At 39.0% G+C, this 25,568-nt stretch overlaps 1 protein-coding gene across 4 annotated transcripts in view; it reads right to left on the reverse strand.

The window, feature by feature from the left end:
* MAPK14 (mitogen-activated protein kinase 14) overlaps positions 1-25,568 on the reverse strand; it is an 85,223-nt gene that overhangs the window by 40,353 nt on the left and 19,302 nt on the right. For all 4 annotated transcript variants that reach the window (XM_023212635.2, XM_023212634.2, XM_023212636.3 and 1 more), the window contains 2 exons: positions 20,305-20,434; positions 13,887-13,945 (listed from right to left, as the gene is read on the reverse strand). In XM_023212635.2, coding sequence (XP_023068403.1) covers positions 13,887-13,945; positions 20,305-20,434 — 189 coding nt within the window. The remainder of the gene's footprint in view (positions 1-13,886; positions 13,946-20,304; positions 20,435-25,568) is intronic.

The raw sequence follows: 25,568 nt of genomic DNA on the forward strand, positions 1-25,568 counted from the left end.
TTTGTTTTTGTTTTTGAGACGGAGTCTCACTCTGTTGCTAGACTGGAGTGCAATGGCGCAATCTTGGCTCACTGCACTCCACCTCCATCCCAGGTTCAAGCGATTCTCCTGCCTCAGCCTCCCGAGTAGCTGGAACTCCAGGTGCCCGCCAACACGCCCAGCTAATTTTTGTATTTTTAGTGGAGACAAGGTTTCACTGTGTTGGCCAAGATGATCTCAATCTCCTGACCTCATGATCCACCCACCTCAGCCTCCCAAAGTGCTGGGATTACAGGCATGAGCTACTGCACCCGGCCCGACTTTTCTAAGTTTTTAAAGGAAGGCCACCCTTCCCTTAAAATGGTAGTTGTACCACGATGACAGCTAAAAGTTAAAAACTACTCGTTTTTTGGGGGAAGGGGCACCTCATTACCTCATTTTCAACATCGCTATTCTTTTACTTTTCTTTTTTTAGAGACAGGGTCATGCTCTGTCATGCAGTAAAGCTCACTGGGCTTAAGTAACTCACTGCAACCTCAAATTCCAGGGCTTAAGCAATCCTCCTACTTCAGCCTCCCGAGTAGCTAGGACTAAAGGTGTGCACCACCACGCACAGCTAATTTTTTAAAATTTTTCTGTAGAGATGGGGGTCTCACTATGTTGCTCAGGCTGGGCTCTTAACTCTTGGTCTCAGGTGATCCTCCCAATTCAGCCTCCCAGCATTACTATTCTAACTTTAACTACCTGCCATCTATTCTAAACATTTACATACTTATTCCTACTTGACATACCTTTTTTCAGGTTATTTCAAGAGAAAAGAAAACAGGGCAAGCTTTGTGGCTCACACCTATAATCTTAACACTCTGGGAGGCTGAGGCAGGAGTTTGAAATCAGCCTGGGCAACATAGGGAAACCCCATCTCTACAAAAAATTTAAAAAAAAATAAAAAAATAAAAAAGCAAAGGTAGGGATTAGAAAGATACATGTGTCAGTATCAGTTTTCTTAAAAATATTACTCTTGCATGACAAATATACAGTATAACTTAGTGCATGGCTATAATTAAGTATCTTGTAGTTTTAAATCCACCAGTACATTTTCACCTTATTATAAGCCTTCCATGTTATAGGTTCTAAAATAGGAGTATTTTTTGATTTTCAAACCATAATTTTTTTTCAGGAACAACTAGTGAAAGGATTTTGTTCATTGACAATATTCCTGCATTTACCTTAAAAGAAGGAGGAACATGTTTTATCTGGAGGCAAGATGAGGCATTCCAGAATTTCTGCTCACAGGTGTGGTGCTGGTTATTAATCCCATCTTTATGTGGTAAGATTAGGGAATGATTACATTCAAGTCCAACAGGTTCACCACACATATTCTAGACACAATGTCTTAAGCCACTCATTACTGTATTACGCAGTTATGGAAACATAAAAAGTAGATCGGTACTAAAAAGGCTGAATTTTTTTTTTTTTCTCCTGAGACAGAGTCTTGCTCTGTCGCCCAGGCTGGAGTGCAGTGGCACAATCTTGGCTCACTGCAATCTCCACCTCCCGGGATCAAGCAATTCTCGTACCTCAGCCTCCCAAGCAGCTGGGATTACAGGTACGCACCACTGCGCCTGGCTAATTTTTTTGTATTTTTAGTAGAGGCAGGGTTTCACCATGTTGGCCAGGCTGGTCTCGAACTCCTGACCTCAAGTGATCCGCCCACCACAGCCTCCCAAAGTGCTGGGATTAGAGGCGTGAGCTACTGTGCCCGGCTAAGAGACTGAATTTTTAAAAATATGTGTAAGTTTTACTTACTGTCTAAGATTCATTCCTATTCCTAAGGTTGGGTAATAATATATATCACCTGAGCTATAAAGAATGCTGATTTCATTTCATTTCTATTTTCATTTTTCATGAATTTTGGAGGGAATAAAGCAGGTCAGTAATTTAGATCTATTATTAATGTATTATAAGAATAAACATGTGTGTGTGTGACCTCTCCATATACCTACACACACAACTCCAAGAGGAATGGAATTTTTTTTCTCTATCATAATTTCCCTGTAGGGCTGCCATGGTTAGTTCTCAATTTCATGGAGATCAACAGGACCCAATCTAGTTGTAACCTTAAGATTTTAGCATTTCATATTTTTAAAACTTACATGTTTATATTGTCTTGAGGAAAGAGCAGACTCTAAATGTAATTTAATAAGTAAATGAGTTGGCCGGGCGCGGCGGCTCAAGCCTGTAATCCCAGCACTTTGGGAGGCCGAGACGGGCGGATCACAAGGTCAGGAGATCGTGACCATCCTGGCTAACACGGTGAAACCCCATCTCTACTAAAATACAAAAAACTAGCCGGGCGAGATGGCGGGCGCCTGTAGTCCCAGCTACTCGGGAGGCTGAGGCAGGAGAATGGCGTGAACCTGGGAGACGGAGCTTGCAGTGAGCTGAGATCCCACCACTGCACTCCAGCCTGGGCGACAGAGCGAGACTCCATCTCAAAAAAATAAATAAATAAATAAGTAAATGAGATTGAAACGTTTTAGGAAATGTTCCAATCTCAACATAACATAACCAAAGATACTAACTATAGCACTTATTCTGTGCCCAGCACTGCAGTAAGCAGTTTATTATGTCCATGTCTCATATACTCCTCCCAATAACTCTGTGAGATAATGTCCATTAGTGTTCCCATTTCACTGACAAGGAAACAGAGACAGAACAAGGATAAGCCATCTACTGAAGGTCAAAAAGAGTCATAATGTCAGGAGCTGAATCTAAAACTAACTGACCCCACAGACCCATGATCTTAATCACAGCACATATTCTTCCAACAATTCTTTCAGCTGATACAAAATTTACATCAAAGGAATGACCTTTTTAAAAAGGTCACAATAACTAGTGAAGCAATGTGTCTTAATAATTTCCTTAATAATTCTCAATACTGTATTTACTATCAAAGTTAATCTTAACTAATAAAGAAGGCTGGCAAGAACATAGCAATATTCTGTCCTAATCACAGTTACTATATTTTTTAACCCTAAATTGATGCATAAGCTGAGGAAGACAGAATCCAATTTCAGTCTTATAAGACTACTTTGCACATAATTACATTTTTTGACATTGGAAAATAAGAGGGTTATTCTTTCAACTTTTCTAAATAATTTTATGGAGAAGGGACAAACATAACTTATCTTTAAATAAAACCTAAAAGTCCTAACTAATATGCCTGAGCTAGTTCACAAAGGTTAGGCACAATTACTCATGAAATCATAGCAACTTTAAGTACAACTATTGTGTTTAAATGGTTATCAGTGACTTAAGAAATCTTAGGCAGCCAGAGGACCACTGACTGCATGGCCCGAGAGAGAGACAGTGTGCTTTTAATTAGAACATTTTACCACGATGTAATTTCTCTCAAACCCTTTCCCCCTCAGAGACCACATCCATTTTATCACCAAAATTTAGAGCAAGGGTGAGACTACCAAAACATTATGTAAGTTTGTAAGATTAATCACTCTATATAGTAATAACTACCGAGCATTACTACTAAGCTACAATGAAATAAACTAAAAGGCATTATTTATGGCAGAAGTGTCTTACAGGAACTAACATAATCACTATACTTGTTTCCAGGAGGCCCAAAGACCAATCCATGACCACCAACTGTTATATTCTAACTCCCATATAGAAAGATTTTCAAAATAAGTCTTGCAACAGAGGACAAAAGCAAGCATCATACAAAGTTGCTGACTGTTTATGGAAGACACACCAACTTCTAAAAATAATGAACAGGATGGGGGGCAAGGAATATAGATGAGCACATTTTAAGTAAGTACATTCCAAAAGAGGCATTAATGGAGAGTCACATAATTTCTACAGTATTTGTTTCTGGAAAGCATAGTCAATTACGTTTTAAAGACATGCCTAATATTGTCAATGTATATAACACCTAAAGTAAATTAAGGAAGGTCAGACTTGAGTATGGTTGGAAAGCTATCTGGTTCTCACATCTTTACAAAGGAATTAAGTAAGTTGGACTTTATTAGGCTAAAAGCTGAAAACAGAACTTCATGGACTGATACAAATCTTGTTTTTCACTTTCCTTGTGAAGTCGGTCTTCTTTAAATTTAATCAAAGTATAGAGATCACAAATCACATTTTTCAAAGTGCCTCCTGTGAGTAAAATGTACTGTGACAGCAAGAAGGAAGAACTCTGTCATAAATGCTTTTCCTCCTAGACAGCACCCCATTCTACAGCTTCATTTATACTTCTTGGATAATATCCAATTGTTAAGACCAGTACCACCGTCCCTGCCCTCTTTCTCCCCACCCCTGACTTTTTAAAGCACAGAACAATCAGAAAGAACCTATGTAGAGGCCGGGTGTGGTGGCTCACGCCTGTAATCTCAGCACTTTGGGAGGCTAAGGCGGGCAGATCACAAGGTCAGGAGATTGAGACCATCCTGGCTAACACGGTGAAACCCTGTCTCTACTAAAAATACCAAAAAATTAGACGGGCGTGGTGGCAGGCGCCTGTAGTCCTAGCTACTGGGGAGGCTGAGGCAGGAGAATGGTGTGAACCCGGGAGGTGGAGCTTGCAGTGAGCTGAGATCATGCCACTGCACTCCAGCCTGGGTGACAGAGTGAGACTCCGTCTCAAAAAAAATAAAAAAAAAACAACAAAAAAGAAAGAACCTTTGTAGGAAAAACTCTTCTATATCTGTATCTATAGACTGGCATCTCTTACCACTATCAGTCCTATTCAAAGAAATTATCAAAAGGCAAAAAAAAAAAAAAATTATTCCATATTTAAACAGCGTGCTTACAACAATCACAGGGATTGACAATTTGTAAGCACAACCTTCTGCAACTCACCTAGTGATCCCTGGGACTTACTACAGTCTATTCTCAACACAGGGGAAGAGTGATTCTTTAGAAATAAAAATCAGATCAGGGCATTCCTTTCCTCAAAAGGCTCCCTATTTTACTGAGAGTAAAACACAAAATTCCTTTCAATGGCAGAGAAAGCCCTACCTAATCCAGTACACTGTCCCCCAATTATGTCTCTCATTATTTCATAGTCTACGTCTCTCTCCCTTGCTCTTAGCTCCACATTGGCCTCCTTGCTCCATTTCCAATATACCATGCAGTCTGCCTCAGGACCTTAGCACTGACTGCCTCTTCTGCCTGGAATGCTCTTTCCCTAGATATCCCCAGGTCTAATTCCTCTGCTTCTTCACATTTTTGCTCAAAATTCATCTCAATAAGGTCTATCCTTACTCCATTTAAAATTCCATCTTCCCCCCGTCCTTGTACTCCTAATTTCCCTTTCCTGTTCTACCTTTTCTTTTTAGTTACAGCATTATTGTCTGCTAACAGACTATGTAATTTCCTTTTTTATATGCTCATTGTTGTTTATTGTTATCTACTTGTACAATGTTCATGGAGGGCAGGGTTATTTTTTGTTCCCTGTAGTATCTAAAGTACCGAGAACAGTGTTGGATAGATAGTAGGCACTCAATTACCACTAAACGACTCAGGACAACTCATACAGCACTACTAGTAAGACAAGACAAGGGCTCATTTTATTGAAATATGTGTGCCAAAGGTCTTATCTGTTAAGCAGACCAGACTGTTCTAATTTAGGGGTAAAAGAACCATTCAGCAGCCAAGTAGGCAGCTTAGTAGGCTTATTTCACAACAAATTATTCTCACTTGAAGCAAAGATTACTAAAAGATGCCCTCTACATTACCTGCATCAATGAAACTAGACTCAATATTTTAACATACAGTCTACATTACAGGATGAAAACAAAAAAGCTAGTCAAAGGAGACAGCACTGAGCATGCTTTCAGACAACCAAATCCTCAACCAGTTATAAACAGTGACAGCGCAGTCATTCATTCATTCTATCACTCCATCAACAAATATGTATTTCTGGGCCCTGGGGATGCAGCAGTGGGAAAGGCAGATACAGCATTTAGATAAAAGGAAGGCATATATGAATACATAATCATAATAAAAGGACACATGGTGCTGGAGAACACACAGGAGAGGGTCCTAGCACAGACTTAGGAAGGAGTGAATTAGAGAGAGATTGCTGAGGGACTCAAACTCTAAGCTAGGCCTTGAAGCTTCTTTACCTTTTAAAACTAGCTAATCTGAGAAAAAAGTGGCATCTTACTGATCATGTCAAGCAAAAACCGAATGATATTTTCTTAAGAGATATGTAACTTATTTAGATTTCCAACGTGAGTTTGTAAAAACATCTACAAGGAGTTTCACCACCCACCATCTCCATTTCAGCAGACCTCTCTGATAAAAAAAAACAAATTGTAAACACAAATGTTAATAGTTAACTTATTAATCTTTTTCCTAGACCACTTCTCTTCCTGTGTTCACTAACTTGAGCACTTAGCCTAGTTTCAAGCAACTAGGCTAGGTATTTCTTTCAGCATTATTTCCAAAAATACCATGTTTAGTAGCTAAATTAGGAAATAACCTATAAGTCCAAGCAACCGGGCTAGGTATTTCTTTCGGCATTACTTCCAAAAAGATCATGTTTATTAGCTAAATTAGGAATAACCCTAAACATACACATATGCGCACACACACACCCAGAATTCATTAATGCACAATTTTCATCCAAGTACAAAAGAAGAATCAATAGTTATTTTCATTTAATACTCTCCATTCCATACAAATCTCTTTTCTGTATACTTTACATATTTCCTCCATTCTCTGTCTGGAATAAATTTCAGCTTCCACATCCTATCCCTGTTTGCTTCTTCGGACAGTTACTACTTTCTTTAGAGGATTTTCTCCACTAAGCTTCTCTAATATTCTGAGTTCATGCAGCACCCTGTAAGTTGTCTAGACATTACAGATTTGACTCACCCCTTCAGTTATTTTAGGTAAGCATTTCTTAATAAGAAATGCCTAATTTCTTTAATAAGATCATAGCAATTGGAAAATGAGACAGGCCCTTAGTTTCAGCATCTTACATAGAACTTAACACAGTATTTACTCAATAAGGGGGAGCAGACTTTCAAACAATAATCATAGCCTTAGATCAGAAAAATGTGATGAGAAATAGGTTTAGAGCCAAAAGACCAGGGAGAGATGCAATTTTGTATGTGATATTATACAATTAAGTTCATCTCTCTCAACCTCAGTTCCCTCATCTGAAAATTAGAGATAATATCATCTATTTCACAGGGTTGTTGTGTCAAATGAGATTATGTGAAAGCCTTTTGTACCCTACAAGATGTTACTGAAAAAAAGAAAGCTGGTGTTACAGAATTGCTCACCCACATGTTTTGTCAGTTTCACTCACAAGCATAAGACTCTGTTTTTAAAGAAAGGACATAGTTGTAATGTTGGCAAGAAGTCAAACCAAAAGAAATGCAAGTCACATATTCACAACGAGAAGCATCATTACAAAAATTTTAGTTCCCAGAAAAGTCTTAAATCCATTTCAAATTTTCAACTAGTATGCTCATCCAAAATATTTCCTAATGTGTTAAGGATCCAGAAGAAAACTGCCTCTGGTAAAATGATATCTTTTTATCACACACTATGGAATGTGTTTGTGTGGGGAGGCAGGGGGAGAGAGTTGTAACTATGTCATCCCACATAAAAATAAAACCTTTCATCCTTTTTCCAATCCCATTTCCAGTTCCCAGTACCCTTTGATCTCTTCTCTAAAGCAACCACCTTAATGAGGCTTAGCTTATAAAGCCCCAAAGATCTAGTCCCTCCCCATTCCAGCTTCATCTTTTGCCATATACACCTCTATTCCCACCAAACACAAACACACACACACACCTCTTCTGCCCTCAGCTCCCTCTCTTAGCCCCTGGATGAACTTGCACTTTCCCCACCTTTCCAACTCTCCTTCATCCCTTAAGCCCTCTACGTATACATCTTTTTTGCAGAGGCTTTCCTGAAGACACTCCATGTCTCGGTTAGGTGGCCATACCATGCAGTCCTTTAGCACTCTATGCCTGCCCTATAATGGCAATTCTTGTGTTCACCTGTTTAACAAACAATAGAGTGCATGTTACTGTTCTAAGTGCTAATGATTCAGCAATGACGAAAACAAACTCCATGCTCCAACAGAACTTACAAACAGAGGGAGAAGACAGACAATAACAAAATTTGCTAAGAACAAAGCAGGGTAAGGGGTAAACAGTGACAGCAGGGGTACTATTTCAGTTAGAGTGGTAACAAAAGAAGAACTTCTAATGAGAAGACCCTTGGGTAGAGTCCTGAAGGAAAGGAGACAGTCATGTAGGTATGTGGGGAAACGGTTCCAGGCCAATAACAGAAACTGGTGCAAAGGTCTTATTGCAAATGTGGTTGTCTGTACTCAACCAAAGAACAAGAGGCCAGAGTGACTGGGGTGGAGACAGAGTGGAAAGAGGACTAAGTGAGGTTAGATTAGAGAGTACACAGGAGACCAACTCATGTAGGACATTTTAGATCTTACCATATGGTATTTTGTTTGATTTACACTGTTCTTCTCTCCCGTTAAGAGCCTCAACTCTTATTTATTGCTATATTCCTCAGAGACTATTACTGTGCCTAGCATAAGGTATTCAAGTATTTACTGAACATCATCAGGTTAAAATATAAATCTAGAAATTTCCTTTACCAATTCAGTGTTTTCAGCAACTTTTACATTGAAATAAAAAGCTAAACGTATTAGTTGAGCAATCATTGTCAGTAGGTGGAAGAAGTGATCTCTCCTCATTGGTTTTCACTAAAACAAGGGCTGCTGATTAGCCTTGTTGTAGGTCTTCTGCTCTACCACGGTAGAATCCAAAACCCCACTTCCATTTCCCTCTTCAAGAATGAAGCAGAGATAAGGAATTCAGTGTAAGAAACCTGGGATGGGAACTTGTAAAATAAAGGAAAAAGTATCAGAAGACTAATTTCCACTTATGAAATTCAGTTTCCATGAAATTTGAGGAAATAGTTCCCAGGAGGAATTAAAAAATTCTTCACTGCCTGCTATGCTTGTGCAAAGAACCACTACAGTTAAGAAAAGGCGGGGGCATGGTGGCTTATATCTGTAATCCCAGCATTTTGGGAGACCAAGGTGGGAGGACTGGTTGAGTCAAGGAGTTCAAGAACAACCAAGGCAACATGTTTACAAAAAAAAAAAAAATAGTTGAGTCTAGTGCTGTGAGCCTGTAGACCCTCCTACAAAAGGAAAACACACACACACACACACACACATACACACACAGAAAAGGCAATACTATAATAATACTAAATTACAGCTTGCTCTGGTGTTAGGTTCAAATATTGGCTATTTAAGATTTTTGCATTTCTACTGGTAACATTTGCTGCATACACAGGAATATATATGCATGTAGTCTCTTGCCAAACATTACTATCAAGAAGCCAACAGAGAGGCCCAAATGATTTCCAATCATTTAAGAGATCTAGATGTACTGTATCTTTACAAAATGTTGCCATCTGTACAACCACATCCTATGGCAGTCAAGAGCAACTCAGTATATCCATCTTTTAACACTACACATTTTCCAAAAATAATCTCCATCTGTTAGATTCAGTAACTGTATATTGTCCCTAATGTTCAAAATGCACTACCTATTGTTCCTTTCTCAAAGGTATAGTCTTCATTTGTAAGAATTAAAATTTAAAACATAGCAAAAATCTGAAGTAGTCATGTACCACAAAACAATGTTTCAGTCAACAGTGGACCACGTATATTACTCTGTCACCCAGGATGGAATGCAGTGGCGCAATCATAGTTCAATAAAACCGCCGCCTCTGGGCTCCAGTGATCCTCCCACCTCAGACTCCCCAGTAGCTGGACTACAGGCATGCACCACCATGCTCGGTTAATTTTTTAAATTTTTTTGTAGAGAAGGGGTTTCCCTATGTTGCTCAGGCTGGTCTCCAGCTCTTGGGCTCAAGTGATGTGCCCACCTTGGCTTCCCAAAGTGCTGGGATTACAGGAGTGAACCACTAAGCCTGGCCTATAGTACCGTATTTTTACTGTATGTTTTCTATGCTTAGTTATGTTTAGATACATAAATACATAGCATCATGTTACAGTTACCTATGGTATCCAGTACAGTAACAAGCTGTGCAGGTTTGTAGCATAGGAGCAACAAGATAAACCATATAGACTAGGTGTGCAGATTATACCATCTAGGTTTGTGGAAGTACACTCCGTGATGTCTGCACAATGACAAAATCACCTAATGACATATTCCTCAGAACACATCCCAGTCATTAACTGATGCATGGCTGTATATAAATTAAAAGTGCTAACCGAAACATAAAGGCACAAATACATGTACCACATGATTAAAAGTCAACTGTAGGCCAGGCGCGGTGGCTCACACCTATAATCCCAGCATTTTGGGAGGCTGAGGTGGGCAGATCAGTTGAGGTCAAGAGTTCATGATCGGTCTGGCCAATACGGTGAAATCCCATCTCTACTAAAAATACAAAAATTAGCTAGGCGTGGTGGTGTGCACCTGTAATCCCAGCTACTTGTGAGGCTGAGGTAGGAGAATCACTTGAACCTGGGAGGCAGAGGTTGCAGCGAGCTAAGATCGTGCCACTGCACTCCAGCCTGGGTGACAGAGAGAGACTGCCTCAAAAAAAAAAGAAAAGGAAAGAAAAGAAAAAAATCAACTGTAAATCTGAAAGTAATTAGAGATTTTGCTAATTAGCATTTAAAAATTTGTGTTCAAATTATAGCCTGCTCCAAACAGGCAGCTTGTAGAACCACTCTAGCCTAAATTATGTCTGGTTTGGCCAGAAGTGTAGGTTTTTGTTTACTTGTTTTGTTTGAATGTGAATTTGAATACTTTTAGGAGGTGCAGATGTATTTTGCCACAGACCCCACCACTCCCAATTGTGTAACACTGAACCTCATTTATGTTCTTTGTGTGACCCCAAATAACTTTAGAAAATACTGAAACGGCCGGGAATGGTGGCTCATGTCTGGAATCCCAGCACTTTGAGTGGCCTAAGAGGGCGATCACCTGAGCTCAGGAGTTCGAGACCAGCCTAGGCAACATAGCGAAACCCCATCTCTATGAAAAATACAAAAATTAGCTGGACATGGTGGCCCACGCCTGTAGTCCCAGCTACTTGGGGGACTGAGATGGGAGGATTGCATGAGTCTGGGAGGCAGAGGTGGCAGTGAGTTGAGATCTCGCCACTGCACTCCAACCCAGGTGACAACAGGGCAAGACCCTGTCTCAAAAAAAAAGAAAACACTGAAATAACTATTGTCCTGAACTACAGTGATTTTTTCCATGATATGAACGTCACAAAAAAAGTAAACAATGGAATATTTTTCTAAGGGCAAACAAGTTCATTCTATTTTCAGAGACTTTCTGTAATTTGAAACACCTCAGAGGTCAACGACCTCAATTCTCATCATTTTACAGGGAAATGACTGGGCCTACAGTGGTAAAGTGACTTGTCCAAGGTCACATAGCCAATTGGTAGCTTGGATACAAAACTGCTTTGAATTTGTTTCCCGCAACCAGACACTTTCATCAAAAGGAAGGGCGACTGTTTCTGATTATTCTGAGCCTGTGCCAACACTCTGCTCAGTGTTCTGCACTCAGTAGTAAGTATTCAACAAGTAGTAATGAGATTTGCTTCCAAGAGGTAAACTCAGTTATTGTTTATAAAGAACAGAATCCAGCTAGAGTTAAGTAGAAAAAACAGATTCTTAAGTAGAAAAAACAGATTCCTGCTCATCAGCTATAGTATTTGTTGAATGAATTAATAAATGAATGAATGGTTGAATGAAGGAATGAATGAAACTTTAGTTCAAAGGTAGACTTGTAGTTGCTGGGTCCTTATATGGATAAAGGATCCAAACAAAGGCAAAACTATCAGTAACACTTAACCTTTTAAAAAGACACTGGTTTTAATTAAGCTCTTTTCACACAGGAAAAATAGGTTCTCAATACAGTTCCAGACTGTCCAATTAAGCCAAAGTACAGCATTTTGCACTTTGCACAAGTCAGCAAATCATCATTTCCTTTGTTATATAAATCCATCCTTAGTGGACCTAAAATCTTGGGATCTAACAGCTCAGATCTAACTCAGATTTTTCCAAAGTAATTCACTAACACATTACTTCAGTATTTCTTCCACACTTAACGAAACTATTTTTTAAAAAACCATCATTCTGCAACATTCCCTTTTCCAACTACAGCATACAGTCGGGCTCAACAAACTGTAATATACATGCCCTTGGGTAACATCCAGTAATCTCTGGAAGCCTCCATATTCTTGTACCAAGCAAGGCTGCGAGAAGAACAATTTTTCTTAGTTATTGGTTATTTTCTTCCTTTGTTTCTTAAATTTTCTTTAGCAGGATCAAGGTTAATGTGGCCAAGGAGATCTTGTAGGTAGACCAAATTCACCTCTCTCAACTTCCACTCTCAGCCATACACTGTTCCAACTAAATTCAAATGGTGGAGAAATGTTTTTGTCACCTTTCCTCCTTCCCTTTCCATTTCATCTTCTTTATTTCTTCCTCCCTTTCCTTAGACAGAACATACAAGTTCAAACAAATCCCCTTTGTGTTCTGTGGGAAAGGAGTAAATGGTGTTTGTGATCAGTCCAGGATAAGAATGGGAGAAACTGAAACCAGGATAAGGGTGAAGAGAAACTGGTTAGGTTCAGCACCAGAGTCAATGAGGGAATGGAGGTTAAGGAAGAGAAGTCATGATCTTCAATTCTGTTTTGGCTTTCATAACAGTAACCCTTTCCATTTAGGAATGCCAAAATTTCAATGGGACCAAAAGTATAACTGCGTTTAAGGTTTTTTTCTCTTTTATGGTATAGTGTATCTGTGAACTGGGGGCAGGGAGAGCTGTGTCAACTCAGATACTAGAAAAGCTATTACAGTAGAGAGCTCACACATACATGGGAACACTTGCTGGAATCTGTCTTATGCTCACCAATGTGCAACCTGGGCATGTGAAGGCACTAATGACACATGTGGCAACCCCTGCCAATGGGGTCAGGAGCCAGTGGATTAATGATCCCTATCTGAGGCGCATTATATATAGCTTCATAGATCTTGGCAGTTTTCAGCCCAGTTGTCCATAGTGGTGACCAAATCAACATATCCTCATAGAAGCTTTCTCTCCTTCCCTGTTTCGTTTTCCCTAGCCCCCACTACTGGTTCCTGAGAATCTCAGGCTCCGCTTTCTAGGGGGATCCTAGGTTAAAACAACAGAGGTGGTTACAAAGCTGGGAGAAGCCTTTCTCAACATATAGAGTCTGCCCCTTATCCCATTGTAGCAATCTAATACTTCAAGGATCAGTATGTAGTTCTAGTATCACCTCCCACATGCGTGGGCGATAAAAGAGGAGGGAGTTTATATGACTGGGGCTCCATTACATTTCTTGAAGAGCATTTAAAAAGCTGGGACCAGCCAGGCATGGTAGCATGTGCCTGCAGTCCCAGCTCCTCAGGAGGCTGAGGTGGGAGGAACATTACAGCCCAGGAGCTTGAGTTCAGCCTGGGCAATATCACAAGACCCCGTGTCTTTTAAAACAATAACAACAACAACAAAAACCAAACCTGGGATAAACACTTTGAAAAGAAAAAATCCATAGTCAAAACTCTCTACTCCTTTCTCCATGGAACTTTTGTAAGAATTCAAGACTGACTCTTCAATGGGGTACAATGTGCCTGAAATGATGCAAATACTAACACACCCCACCCATAACATATATCTTCTGGTATCCACCCCTACACCCAAAAAGAGTTGCATGATAGGAATAATTTTTTGAAGTCTGTATGTTGCTAAATGGTTCAGGAATAGAAATGGGCTACTAGTCTTCATTCTGTAGACCAGGAAGGCAAATGCAAAAGATTTACTCACACATCATTGAATTCTTCCAGAGACCTTGCAGGTGTAAAAACGTCCAACAGACCAATAACCTATAAGAAAATATAAAAATTAAACAGTAAATAAATATTAAACTCAGTATAGTACCCATCAGGTCTTAATCTTCTTTTCTTTTTTTTTTTTTTTTTTTAAGAGTCAGGGTCTAGGCCGGGAGCAGTGGCTCACGCCTGTAATCCCAGCACTTTGGGAGGCTGAGGCAGGTGAATCACCTGAAGTCAGGAGTTCAAGACCAGTCCAGCCAACATGGTGAAACCCTGTCTCTACTAAAAATACAAACATTAGCCTGGCATGGTGGTGGGCGCCTGTAATCCCAGCTACTCAGGAGGCTGAGGCAGGAGAATTGCTTAAACCTGGAGGGCAGAGGTTGCAGTGAGCTGAGATTGTGTCACTGCACTCTAGCCCGGATGACAAGGCAAGACTCCGTCTCAAAAAAAAAAAAAAAAAAAAAGAGTCAGGATCTCACTCTTGACATGCAAGCTAAAGTACAGTGACACCACCACAGTTCATGGTAGCTCAAGTAATCCTCCTGTCTCAGCTTCCCAAGTAGCTGGGACTATAAGCACATGCCACCACCATGCCTAGCTAATTTTTCTTTTTTTGTACAGATGTGTCTCACTAGATTGCCCAGGCTGGTCTGGAACTTTTGGCCTCAAGTGATCCTCCCACTTCAGCATCCCAAAGTGCTGGGATTACAGCAGTGAGCCACCATGGCCAGCCAGGACTCAATCATTTTAATAGGAACTAATTCAAAACCAGCTACCTCAGTTCCATAACATCATGTCACATCCTTAGTAACTCCAACTAATTTTCTACCCAAATTATGCTTTTGTTTTCTATTTGTTAACATCAATTCTCATATTAACTCACTTTACCTTTAAAAATCTTCATCTCTTTAGAATTTAATCATATGTAGTCAGTAGTTTACCAGAAGGCAAAAAGATTTAGGGTACCTGCATTACGTATGTACTAATGGTCTAATGAATTAATCCAACAGGAAAAAAAGGTCACATGTCCATGGTTGTTACCATAATATTGTGTTTTTAAAAAATGTATTCCATGAAAAATTTCCATCTTAACTGTATAGCCTTCAAAACTGACATATTTATAGCCTCAAAATATTCTCAGTATAGTCTTGGTATTATTCTCACAAAGTCTTAATGTATCGGGTATTTAAATCAGACAATTTAAAAATGAAAAAAAAAAGTCTATCTTTACACAGGAATAAAGCAAAGAGCTACTTAATACTCAATCACCCAAGGTCTTTGAAAAGTTTTTCTGATCATGAATTCATCCACATACAGCACCTCCATCCCCCACTTCCCATCCATTTTCCTTAAAACCCAGGCCATTCGTTTCTACACAGTTAGGCATTGACAAGACAAGTAAGAAATATTATAATTCATTCGTAATACGCCCAGCCATATTTGAGAGTATCTGGATATGAAGCAAGACTGTGGCCTCACTAGCACACTGTTCTAACCTGCCAACTTAAACACAAAGCTCTAGAAGTAAGATATGTTAACACTCAAAACATTATCATGAAAAAGATCTTCTAATTAGGATGTTACTCCACTCATCCAAATATCAGGCTTTTTTTTTTTTTTTTTTTTTTTTTTTGAGACACACTTTTGCTCCTGTTGCCCAGGCTGGAGTACATGGCACAATCTCAGCCCACTGCAACCTCTACCTCCCAGGTATAAGGGATTCTTCTGCCTCAGCCTCCCGAGTGCACCAATATGCCTGACTCCAAATATCAGACTTTTTAAAAGCAACTTCAATTTTACGGTCTGAACCTGAAAAGGAGGTGGTGGGACACATACTTGGAATTTAAGAATAGGTTTCAAGTCCTTGAAAATTGTTCCAAAGGAAATAGAGTCACTTTCAGATCTCTACCCAGACAATAGTATACAAGAAAATCAAAATTACCCATAATTGTACCACCCATTATAACTATCATTAACAATTTGAGATATATTTCCTTTGATTTTCTGATGTACATAAATTAAATTGGGGTTATACCATGCACAGTTTTATATCCTGTCTTTTTACTTAATATTTAAACATTTGTATACAGCATATCTATCATTTGTGTATGCCATAACTTAACCAATTTCCTATCTTTAGACATTTATGGAATACTGCAAGAAAAATATATGTATTTTGCACATCTCATATTTTCTTCCAGGAAATACATTTCAAGAAACAGAATTACAGAATCAAAGGACACCAATATATTTAAGGATCTTAATATTGTCAAATTATCCTCCATAGAGGTAAGGCCAACTTACATGCCCCCACCAATAGAGTACCTGTGAACTCATTCACAATAGTGCTTTAAATTTAAGTCAAATCCATTTTCTTTTACCTTTTCCACCTAAACCAAAATTGTTTCCCTTGAGTTTGGTACACTCCTGGCTTAAGACCTCTAGTCTTTTAATCATTCTCCCTTACACCCACTTCTACTTAAGGTAACTGAGGTCCAGAAGCTAACTTTATTCACCTGTTCCAATATTTTCTAATCAAAGATTCTTGTTATTTGAGATGCCCATCTCCTCAATATAATAGAAAAGTTTACAACTATTTACATTGTTTCCATTGTGATTGTGAAAATCATCCTATGGAAATTAAATCATTAGAGATCTGATTTACACATGCAAGAGTTACCTCAAAGACAAAAAAAAAGTCAAAACTATTTTCAAATAAAAACTCCAAAATTTCAAACTGAAAACATAACAGACATTTTGGAACCAAACAGCTATAAGTTTGAACCCCAGTATCAGTCTGTGATTTCTTGGATCCAAGAGCTTATAATTTCTTCATTCCAATAACCTTGGCACTTGGAACGGAGCCTGGCATTCAGCAGGAGCTAAAATGAATGGCTGTTATGTAAATAATAATTGGCAAATACATTTGGTATCTTCTCTTGAGTCCCATTTTCCTCATATGAAAAACATGAGGACATCATTGCTTATTTTCACAGTCCTGACAGCAAGACTGAGCAGGTAATGTATCTGACGGTGGCTAGGACAAAGGACTGACCCACTGTGGATCATCAAAATAAGTGGTGACCACAGCCCACACAGCTGAATACAGAATTACAAAATACAATATACCTAAGCAAACTATCTGAAGCAGTTACTTCCATTAACAGAATTTGAGACATAAAGCTCAACTATTCAAACGATTAAAAAGCATGACTGCAAGAAGAAAAACAAAGTAACCTGAAAAAAAACAGAGAAAAGCCAACTAGTAAATACCCTAGCAAATTTTAATTTCCTAAAAAGGGCAATATTTATAATATTTAATGTATTTAACATAAGCACACCAAAAATAACAATTTTGAGATTAAAACTACTCATGTTAAATCAAAGTATTTAAATTTTTGATGGGTTTTCACAAAATACCCCTCCCTCCATTAATCATATTTATGAAATATTAATCATAAGGAAAATACTGTAAAACAAAAAATTCTCAGCATTAAAACAGATCTGGAAAATATTTTAGGAATCTATTCATTTCTCATTTCTTTTTTTTTTTTTTAATGTAATAATAGAGACTGGGTTTTGCCATGTTGCCCAGGCTGGTCTCAAACTTCTGGGTTCAAGCAATCCACCCACCTTGGCCTCCCAAAGTGCCAGGATTACAGGCATGAGCCACTGCACCCGGCCATTTCTCATTTCTTAAATGGAAATTTCCTTCTAAATCAAGTCATATTTTAGTTTATTTCCTTAACTCCTTCTGCTGTTACATGACTTCAGTCACCTCAAAGTAATCCAGGAATAAAATTTTTAGAAAAGACATTTATAATACAAATAAGCAGCAAATATCTTTAATGATTATCCCATCATGGTCCAAAGCCTGTCAAATATAAGTTATATTTTTTATCAAATTAGCACACATCCAAAAAAAATACTTTAAAACTCAGTATCCAAAGACCATATTTAGCATATTTAACAACAGCACATCAAAACAATCTCTTGGTCTACAATGGTAAGGTTAAATCTAAGGTTCCCAAATAAAATTTACAAAAGAATTTCTTTGATCATTTTTAAATTCTAAAATGTACAGATCTCTAGACCCATATGTGGGCCATTTCTGCAGTGTCTGCCCAGACAGCAAAACGATGCAGCTGGCAGGCTGCCTCCCTTTAATCTTTCCTTAGAACAGGTGTTAATGAGATCAAGATCAGAAGTTCAATCAGGAATGGTCCAACTAACTTTGTTCAGAGAGAAACTCTCACAGTCACAGAGGACATCCCCTAGCTTCAGTCACTCACCTAATAAATGTTTATTTATTATTCATGATCACTAACAGAAGAGACAACTCAAGATGAACTACCGATTGTGGGTCAGAGGCATTTTTGTGTAAAAGATCACATGTGCCCTCTGGCACCTGAAAATTTTATTTGTTACCAACACTTAAAATGTTCACAAGTTTTAAGCTCCTGTTGCTGCTGCCTGTAGGTTTGGCCGCTATAAAAATTGGATGGTGACCCAAAACAGTAATTTTTTAAAAAAGAAGAGGAAGGCAAACGAGACAAATTTCTCTGAAAACCCTCAATTAAACTTACTGGAAGTTTTGGTTCTTTATTGGGTAAAATTACTTTTACATTGTAAGCACCTAACAAATGTTTTTAAAATAGGCTAAAATGTAGGAATTTTTCTACATTGAGTCTTTTGGCTCCAAACATTTGCCAATGGAATTGAGAACTATGAGACATTCAGCCATATGTCTTATTTTGTTTAAATAACAAATCACTGATATCTAGGTGACCATCTACCGCTAGTAAGCAAGACACTTATAAAACAATGTATGGAAATTAAAATCCTATTTTTCTAATACCATGATCCCTAAACACTGGCTTAACATATTTAGGAAGAAAAGCAAAACAATCAAGTGTAGCACTGATAATCTCTTAAACTAGATGTTCTTAAATTAGCATAGCCACATCAATAGGATCCCAGGGGCTCCCAAAGGTGCTCTGGGGTTCCATAAATGTTTGGCTTGCATTTAATTTTCAAAATATCCTTTATACTTGCAAAGCTGTGACACTATTTCTGTCACATATAATAATGTGTAATGAAAAACACACTCAAGTGTGTTAAAAATCAAATGCAAACACATCCCTTAAAGCTGCCAGGCCACCTTGATTTTATACAGACCTAGGAATAAAGTTTCTGCTGCCAGCTTTTTCCGCATATCTCAACTTCCTGTAAACATGTCACTGATTAGGAAGGCTGCAGCTCCACACTGAACATTCTTAAAACTCAGGTTTGCACATAGCTACTTATGTAAAATTATATTTAGGAATAGAAGTTGTCTGTAGAAATAGGATTTCCTCAATACTATACAATCAAAATAAAATGTGAAAATAAAAAGCAGCTGTGATTATAATGGGCATCCATAATCCAATTACAAATTTAAGTCTTAATGTTCTCAATTTAGAAGAAATTTGCACTAATGAAACAAGTGTATGCTAATGAAGAACCACTTATCTGTGACTTTTTTCTCGCTATGAAGAAGTTAAATTACTAAAACAGTCTAAATAGTCAAATAATAAATTCACAGATTTTGAATTTTCTTCTACACAGTAACAAGCAGTACAGCCAAAAGACTTTGAAATCTCTATGGGCATTGCTTCCATGATGCTACAAACTTCACAGTACCCTTTATACAGCAGTCACAGAAATTCATAACTTGATTTTGAAGTTCAGTAAAATGTCTTCAGTCAACTGTCTTTTTACTTTCAGTTAATATTCCGATTATATCCGCTTATTTACCGTATTAGAATTTGTAAGCATCTTGGCAGAATAGCAACGTCCTCGAATTACCAAATTGGTAAAAAATAAAAAGTTATATTTAACTTAAACAATGCCTCTGACATATTTATTAAAATAACTGAATCTGGAAAAAAAGAAAAATTATTAACATATAAAATAACAGCCCTCTTTGATAGGACTTTCAGTGAGCCTAAGGCACTCTTCCTCAGATTTTTCCACTTAAAAATATTAAGGCTATATTATGAGAATATGGGAGTCTGTAGCTATTTTGTGTTTTGATAGCCACAGACTCCCACATTCTCATAATATAGCCTTAGGAAAACCAGGCAAAGAATACACAACCTTTTAATATTTTCTCTTAAAAATTCTTATATTTTAAAGAGTTCCTTCCCCTCTAAAAACCTTTGAGTAAAACTAGAACTCCAGGAAGATGCATCACTTTCATTCCAAGTCTTCGACCTGACATAACCAAGTGGCCACTAACACCCCAGGACAAGACGCAGGGACCAACATTTGATGCACTCCAATGCATTTCCTTCTGCAGTAATTAAAACATTTTCCCCAGCCTATTCAAGATCAAAATTTATTCTTCCTTGAATGAATTAACTTACATTTTCATGTTTCATATGTTTAAGTAACCGCAGTTCTCTGTAGGTTCTTTTGGCATGAATGATGGACTGAAATGGTCTGGAGAGCTTCTTCACTGCCACACGTAACCCTGTTTTTGTGTCAAAAGCAGCACTAAGGAGAAAAAAGGGGAAAAAACCCACCATTAAAAAAGCGTTCTAAACACCATTTTGGGGTATTTATACGGCTATTTCCAAATTAAAGGGTCTATAACAAAATACAAAAAAAAAGCATAAAGATAAAAAGCAAAATGACCTATTATCCCACCATCCAAATAAAGCTTGTTATTATTTTTGGTGTTTTCTCCTTGTCTTTTCTATGTATCTAGATCAGGAGCCAGCAAATTTTTTTCTATGAAGGGCCAGATAGTAATATTTCCAACTTTGCAAACCCTAAGACCTCTGTCACAACTACTCAACTCTGGTTATAGGAGGAAAGCAGCCAGAAAATAAGTTTAAAAATGGGTGTGGCTGTGTTCTAATAAAATTTACAAAAACTGGCAGCTGCCCTGATCTAGATGAGCCAACAGATTAATAAACAGAGTTGAATTCTGTCTTCCCTGCCTAGGCCTCACTGTCATCACCTTGCCACATACGCTGCCTGATTAGAGTCAAGGCCCAGGAAACCGTGTTTTCAGGACAATAAATTGCCACAAATATTTCTGGAGCACCTACAAAGTACTTGGCACCTTCAGGGAATGGAGGAAGAGCAAAACAGAATAATAAAATAATTTCAAATAGTGATGAAAATACTATGACTAAATAAAAGGGTAATGGGATAAAGAGTGACAGAGAGCCAGGGAGTTATGCCACTTTAGCTAGGACGGCTGAGGAATCACATCTGACCTGAGAAGGAAACAATGTAATGATTAAATTCCCTATATAAATATATAAGAAAAAGAGCTTCAAGCAGAAGAAATAATAATATTAATGTTTATTGAATCTTTACCCACACATACAAGAAATTATTCTAAGCCCTTTACATTAATTTGTCTCAATTCAGCTTTTGTAACTCCCCAAATCCCCTATGAAAAAATACTATTATCATTCCCCAACTTACAAATAAGCAACTGAAGCACAGAGAGGTTAAGTACCTTGACTATGGTCACAAAGCTTAAAAGTGGCAGAGCAGGGAGTCTGGATCCAGAGCTTACGCTACTGACCACTTGACTCTGCTATCTCTCAGAAGAGCAAGTGCAAACAAATGAAAAAAGAAACAGAGGTAGGAAAACTATGGCATGCTGGAGCGAGTGACAGAAAGACAGAAGGGCTGTGTGGGTGGAGCACAGGGTGCAAGGGGAGAGTGGGAAGGGATGATATAAGAGATGCAGGCAGTGGTTAGATCATGGAGGACATCTACAGCAAAAATGAGATGTGTATTTTAATTATTTTTAGAAATCATCGCCGGGCACGGTGGCTCACACCTGTAATCCCAGCACCTTGGGAGGCTGAGGCGGGATCACAAGGTCAGGAGTTCAAGACCAGTCTGACCAACATGGTGAAATCCCGTTTCTACTAAAAATACAAAATTAACCGGGCGCAGTGGCGGGTGCCTGTAATCCCATCTACTCGGGAGGCTGAGGCAAGAAAATCGCTTGATCCCAAGAGGCAGAGGTTGCAGTGAGCTGAGATTGCGCCATTTTGCACTCCAGCCTGGCAACAAGTGTGAAACTCTGTCTCAAAAAAATATATAATAGTAATAACAGAAATTGTCTGGGCCAGTTCCATTATGCCTCATCCTCCAGTTTGTCTCAGTCTCTAATATGTATTTAAGACTTTCTGGTCATCTATTATCACCAAACTCTCTGCCTGCCAAACGTGCTTTTACAACTCTGTACCTACTCCAGTTCTCTTCCTTTCACTCCCAAACTTTTATGCCATGCCCTCAATCTTCAAATCCCAATTTGTGATAAACTCCTATAAATCTGCAACCTCTTTTCTGAACTTTCCCTCCATCTCTGTGAAACTAGGCCATTTCTAGAAGACACTGCCTCTCTTATAGCCCTGCCATTAGAAAGCATTCTCTAATAGCCCAGATACCTCCTGGCTAGCAGGTGGGTAGGAGTCTTCCTTGGCAGCCATTACCACTTCAGGACCATTACTTTCCATTTGTTCTATAAAATACCTCCTGCTCAAACCCTGATAAACCTATCCCTCTCTGCTGCTTATATCCACTGATCTGAAATTTTCCATCATTCATTGAAAAGCTAGTGTCTATCCAGAAGATCTCGCTACACTCCCAACTTCTGTCATCACTCTTGGCAACTTCAACACCCAGGTGAACGGCACACCCAACATCCTGTTTCCTGATCTCTCTAGGAAACTCCACCACACCCAGCCGTCTTCACAGTCACACTCTAGATCTTTATTCCTACCAAAAACTGCCCCACCTACAAAATTTTGAATGCCAGCAGCATTTGCTTTTCATCACAAACCTAGTTACTTCTAGTTTACTTGTACCCTGAATACAACAATTTGTTAACCTCGTCATTGCTTGTTTCTATCCTTCAGCCCTCTTCTGTCTTCATTTCCCTTCCTGTTCCATGATTATAATCACTTCCTTGCACTTCTCTCTTTCTCTTTCTCTCTGTCTCTCTCTCTCTCTCTCTAATGTACTCACCTGGATAAAGTCTAACCACTTAATTCTCCATGACTGAATCCAAGGAACTAACTGAGGTTGAACAAAAAAGACTGTAGAATCAGATTTTCATTCTTAGTTTCTGACCTTAATCTCAAAGAGGCGCTCAATAAAGCCATTTTCTTCTAGTAAGTTCATTTTCCTACTCGAAAATGATCATTTGACATGTTCTCTCTCAAATCTCCAACTCACCTTTTTCCCTCAAGAGTTGCCCTTATCTTCACTGAGAAAACAGAAACCATCAAGAGGGGAGCTCCATTTGCTTATCCTCAAATCTATAAACCCATCGTCTCCACCTTCCCTCTTGCTATAACTAAGAATATGCCCTTTCTTATCAAAATTCAAGACCACAATATATGCTTTGGAGCCACCCCCCTCATCTTCTCATTCCTCTTCTCCCTTGCATCATCAGTGTCTCCCTATCTACTGGACCATTCTCATCAGCAGAAAGGCACTCTACTTGTTCGCCACCTTCAACCAACAAACAAAAGACTTCCCTTGACAGTTCTCCATCACAGTTAAAATTCTCCAAAAAAATCACCTACACCAGAGGTTCCCAGATCAGCAGCATCAGTTTCACCTGGGAGTTTATAGGAAATGAAAATTCTCAGGTACCACTCCAGAGTTACGGAATGAGAAACTTTGAACTAGGTCTAATAATCTGTATTTTATCAAGCCGTCCACATTAGTCTGATATATATTACAGTTTGAGAACCACTAATCTATACCTTTGCTACTCAAAGTGTGCTCCATTGCTCCATGGACCAGTAGCATTGGCATTATTTGGGAGCTCATTAGAAAATGCAGGATCTCTGCAGACAACAGGAAAGGAGAAAGGAGAAAAGAAAAGGAAAAGGAAAGGACAGGACATCTTGGGCCCTAAAATAGAATTTACATTTTGACAAGATTTCCAGGTGATTAATATACCTCTTAAGATGTGAGAAGCACACATCTACACAACTGACTCATTTCAATTCCATTCTTTCCTCAATCCATTCAACTGAAACTGCTCTTCTCAAGGTCATTAATGACCTCTGCTACCAAATCCACTTTTCTAAGATTAGTAATTGACATAGTCACCACTTTCTCTAAATACTGTCCATCCTGGAGTCTTTATCAACACTTCTATTGGTTTTCTATGACCCCTCTGGCAGCTCCATCTCTGTCTCCACTGCATGAGCTTCTTCTCCTCAAACTCTCTATGTTGGAGTTCTTCAGGACATGGTACTGGGCCCTCTTCTCTCTCCCACATTCTCTTTCTAGATAATCTCATCTATGTCCATGACTTTAAATTAAATGCCATCTATATATTGAAAACTCCCAAATTTATGTCTCTCACTGAAATCTCGTCTCTGTGTCCTGATGTCTCCATGAGAAAGACACATAAGCACCTGAAACGCAGCAAGTACAAAACACCCAGAACTATCCTTCTCCATGTCTCTGTTATCTAGTAAATGGACTGTTCATCCAGTTGCTTGAGCTAGATATTTGATTGTCATCCTTGATTTCTCCCTTTCCTCAGTCCCCATTCAAATCTATTGGCAAGTCTCATGGTTTTCACCTCCAAAATATATCTCAAAGTCAACTGCTCTTCATTTCACCACTATCATATTAGTCCATGTCACCAGCCTGCCGGTCCTTCTAATATGCTTTCCAAATGCATCCAATACAGTCTTTTAAAAATACAAATTATGCCAGGCACAATGGCTCAAGCCTATAAACCTAGCACTTTGGGAGGCCAGGGTAGGAGGACTGTTTGAGCCCAGAAGTTTGAGATCAGCCTGAGCAACACAGCAAGACCCTGTATCTACAAAAAATAAAAAATTGGTTGAGTGTGGTGGCTCACGCCTGTAATCCCAGCACTTTGGGAGGCCAAGGCGGGTGGATCACTTGAGGTCAGGAGTTTGAGTCCAGCTTGGCCAATATGGTGAAACCCGTTTCTACTAAAAAAATACAAAATTTAGTGGGGTGTGGTGGCACACACTTGTAACTCCAGCTACTTGGGAGGCTGAGGCGGGAGGATCACTTGAACCCAGAAGGTGGAGGTTGCCCTGAGCTGAGATTGCATCACTGCACTCAAGCCTGAGCAACAAAGTGAGACTCTGTCTCAAAAAAAAAATTATAAATAAATTAAAAATCAGTCAGGCAGCCAGACGCAGTGGCTCACGCCTGTAATCCCAGCACTTTGGGAGGCCGTGGTTATGAGTTTGAGACCAGCCTGGCCAACATGGTGAAACCCCGTCTCTACTGAAAATATACATTTTAAAAAATTAGCTGGGTGTGGTGGCAGGAGCCTGCAATCCCAGCTACTCAGGAGGCTGAGGCAGAAGAATTGCTTGAACCAGGGAGGCGGAGGTTGCAGTGAGCTGAGATCACGCCATTGCACTCCAGCCTGGGCAACAAGAGCGAAACTCCATCTCAAAAAAAAAAAAAAATTAGGCATGGGCCACCATGCCCAGCTACTTGGGAGGCTGAGGCAGGAGGACTGCTTGAGCCCAGGAGGGTTGAGGCTGCTGTGTGCCATGATGGCATCACTGCACTCTAGCCTGGAAAATATAGTGCAACTGTCTCAAAACGAAAAATAAAAAATATCAATAAAAGTACAAATTAG

Source organism: Piliocolobus tephrosceles, chromosome 5 (genome assembly GCF_002776525.5).
Source record: "Piliocolobus tephrosceles isolate RC106 chromosome 5, ASM277652v3, whole genome shotgun sequence".
NCBI lineage: Eukaryota > Metazoa > Chordata > Mammalia > Primates > Cercopithecidae > Piliocolobus > Piliocolobus tephrosceles.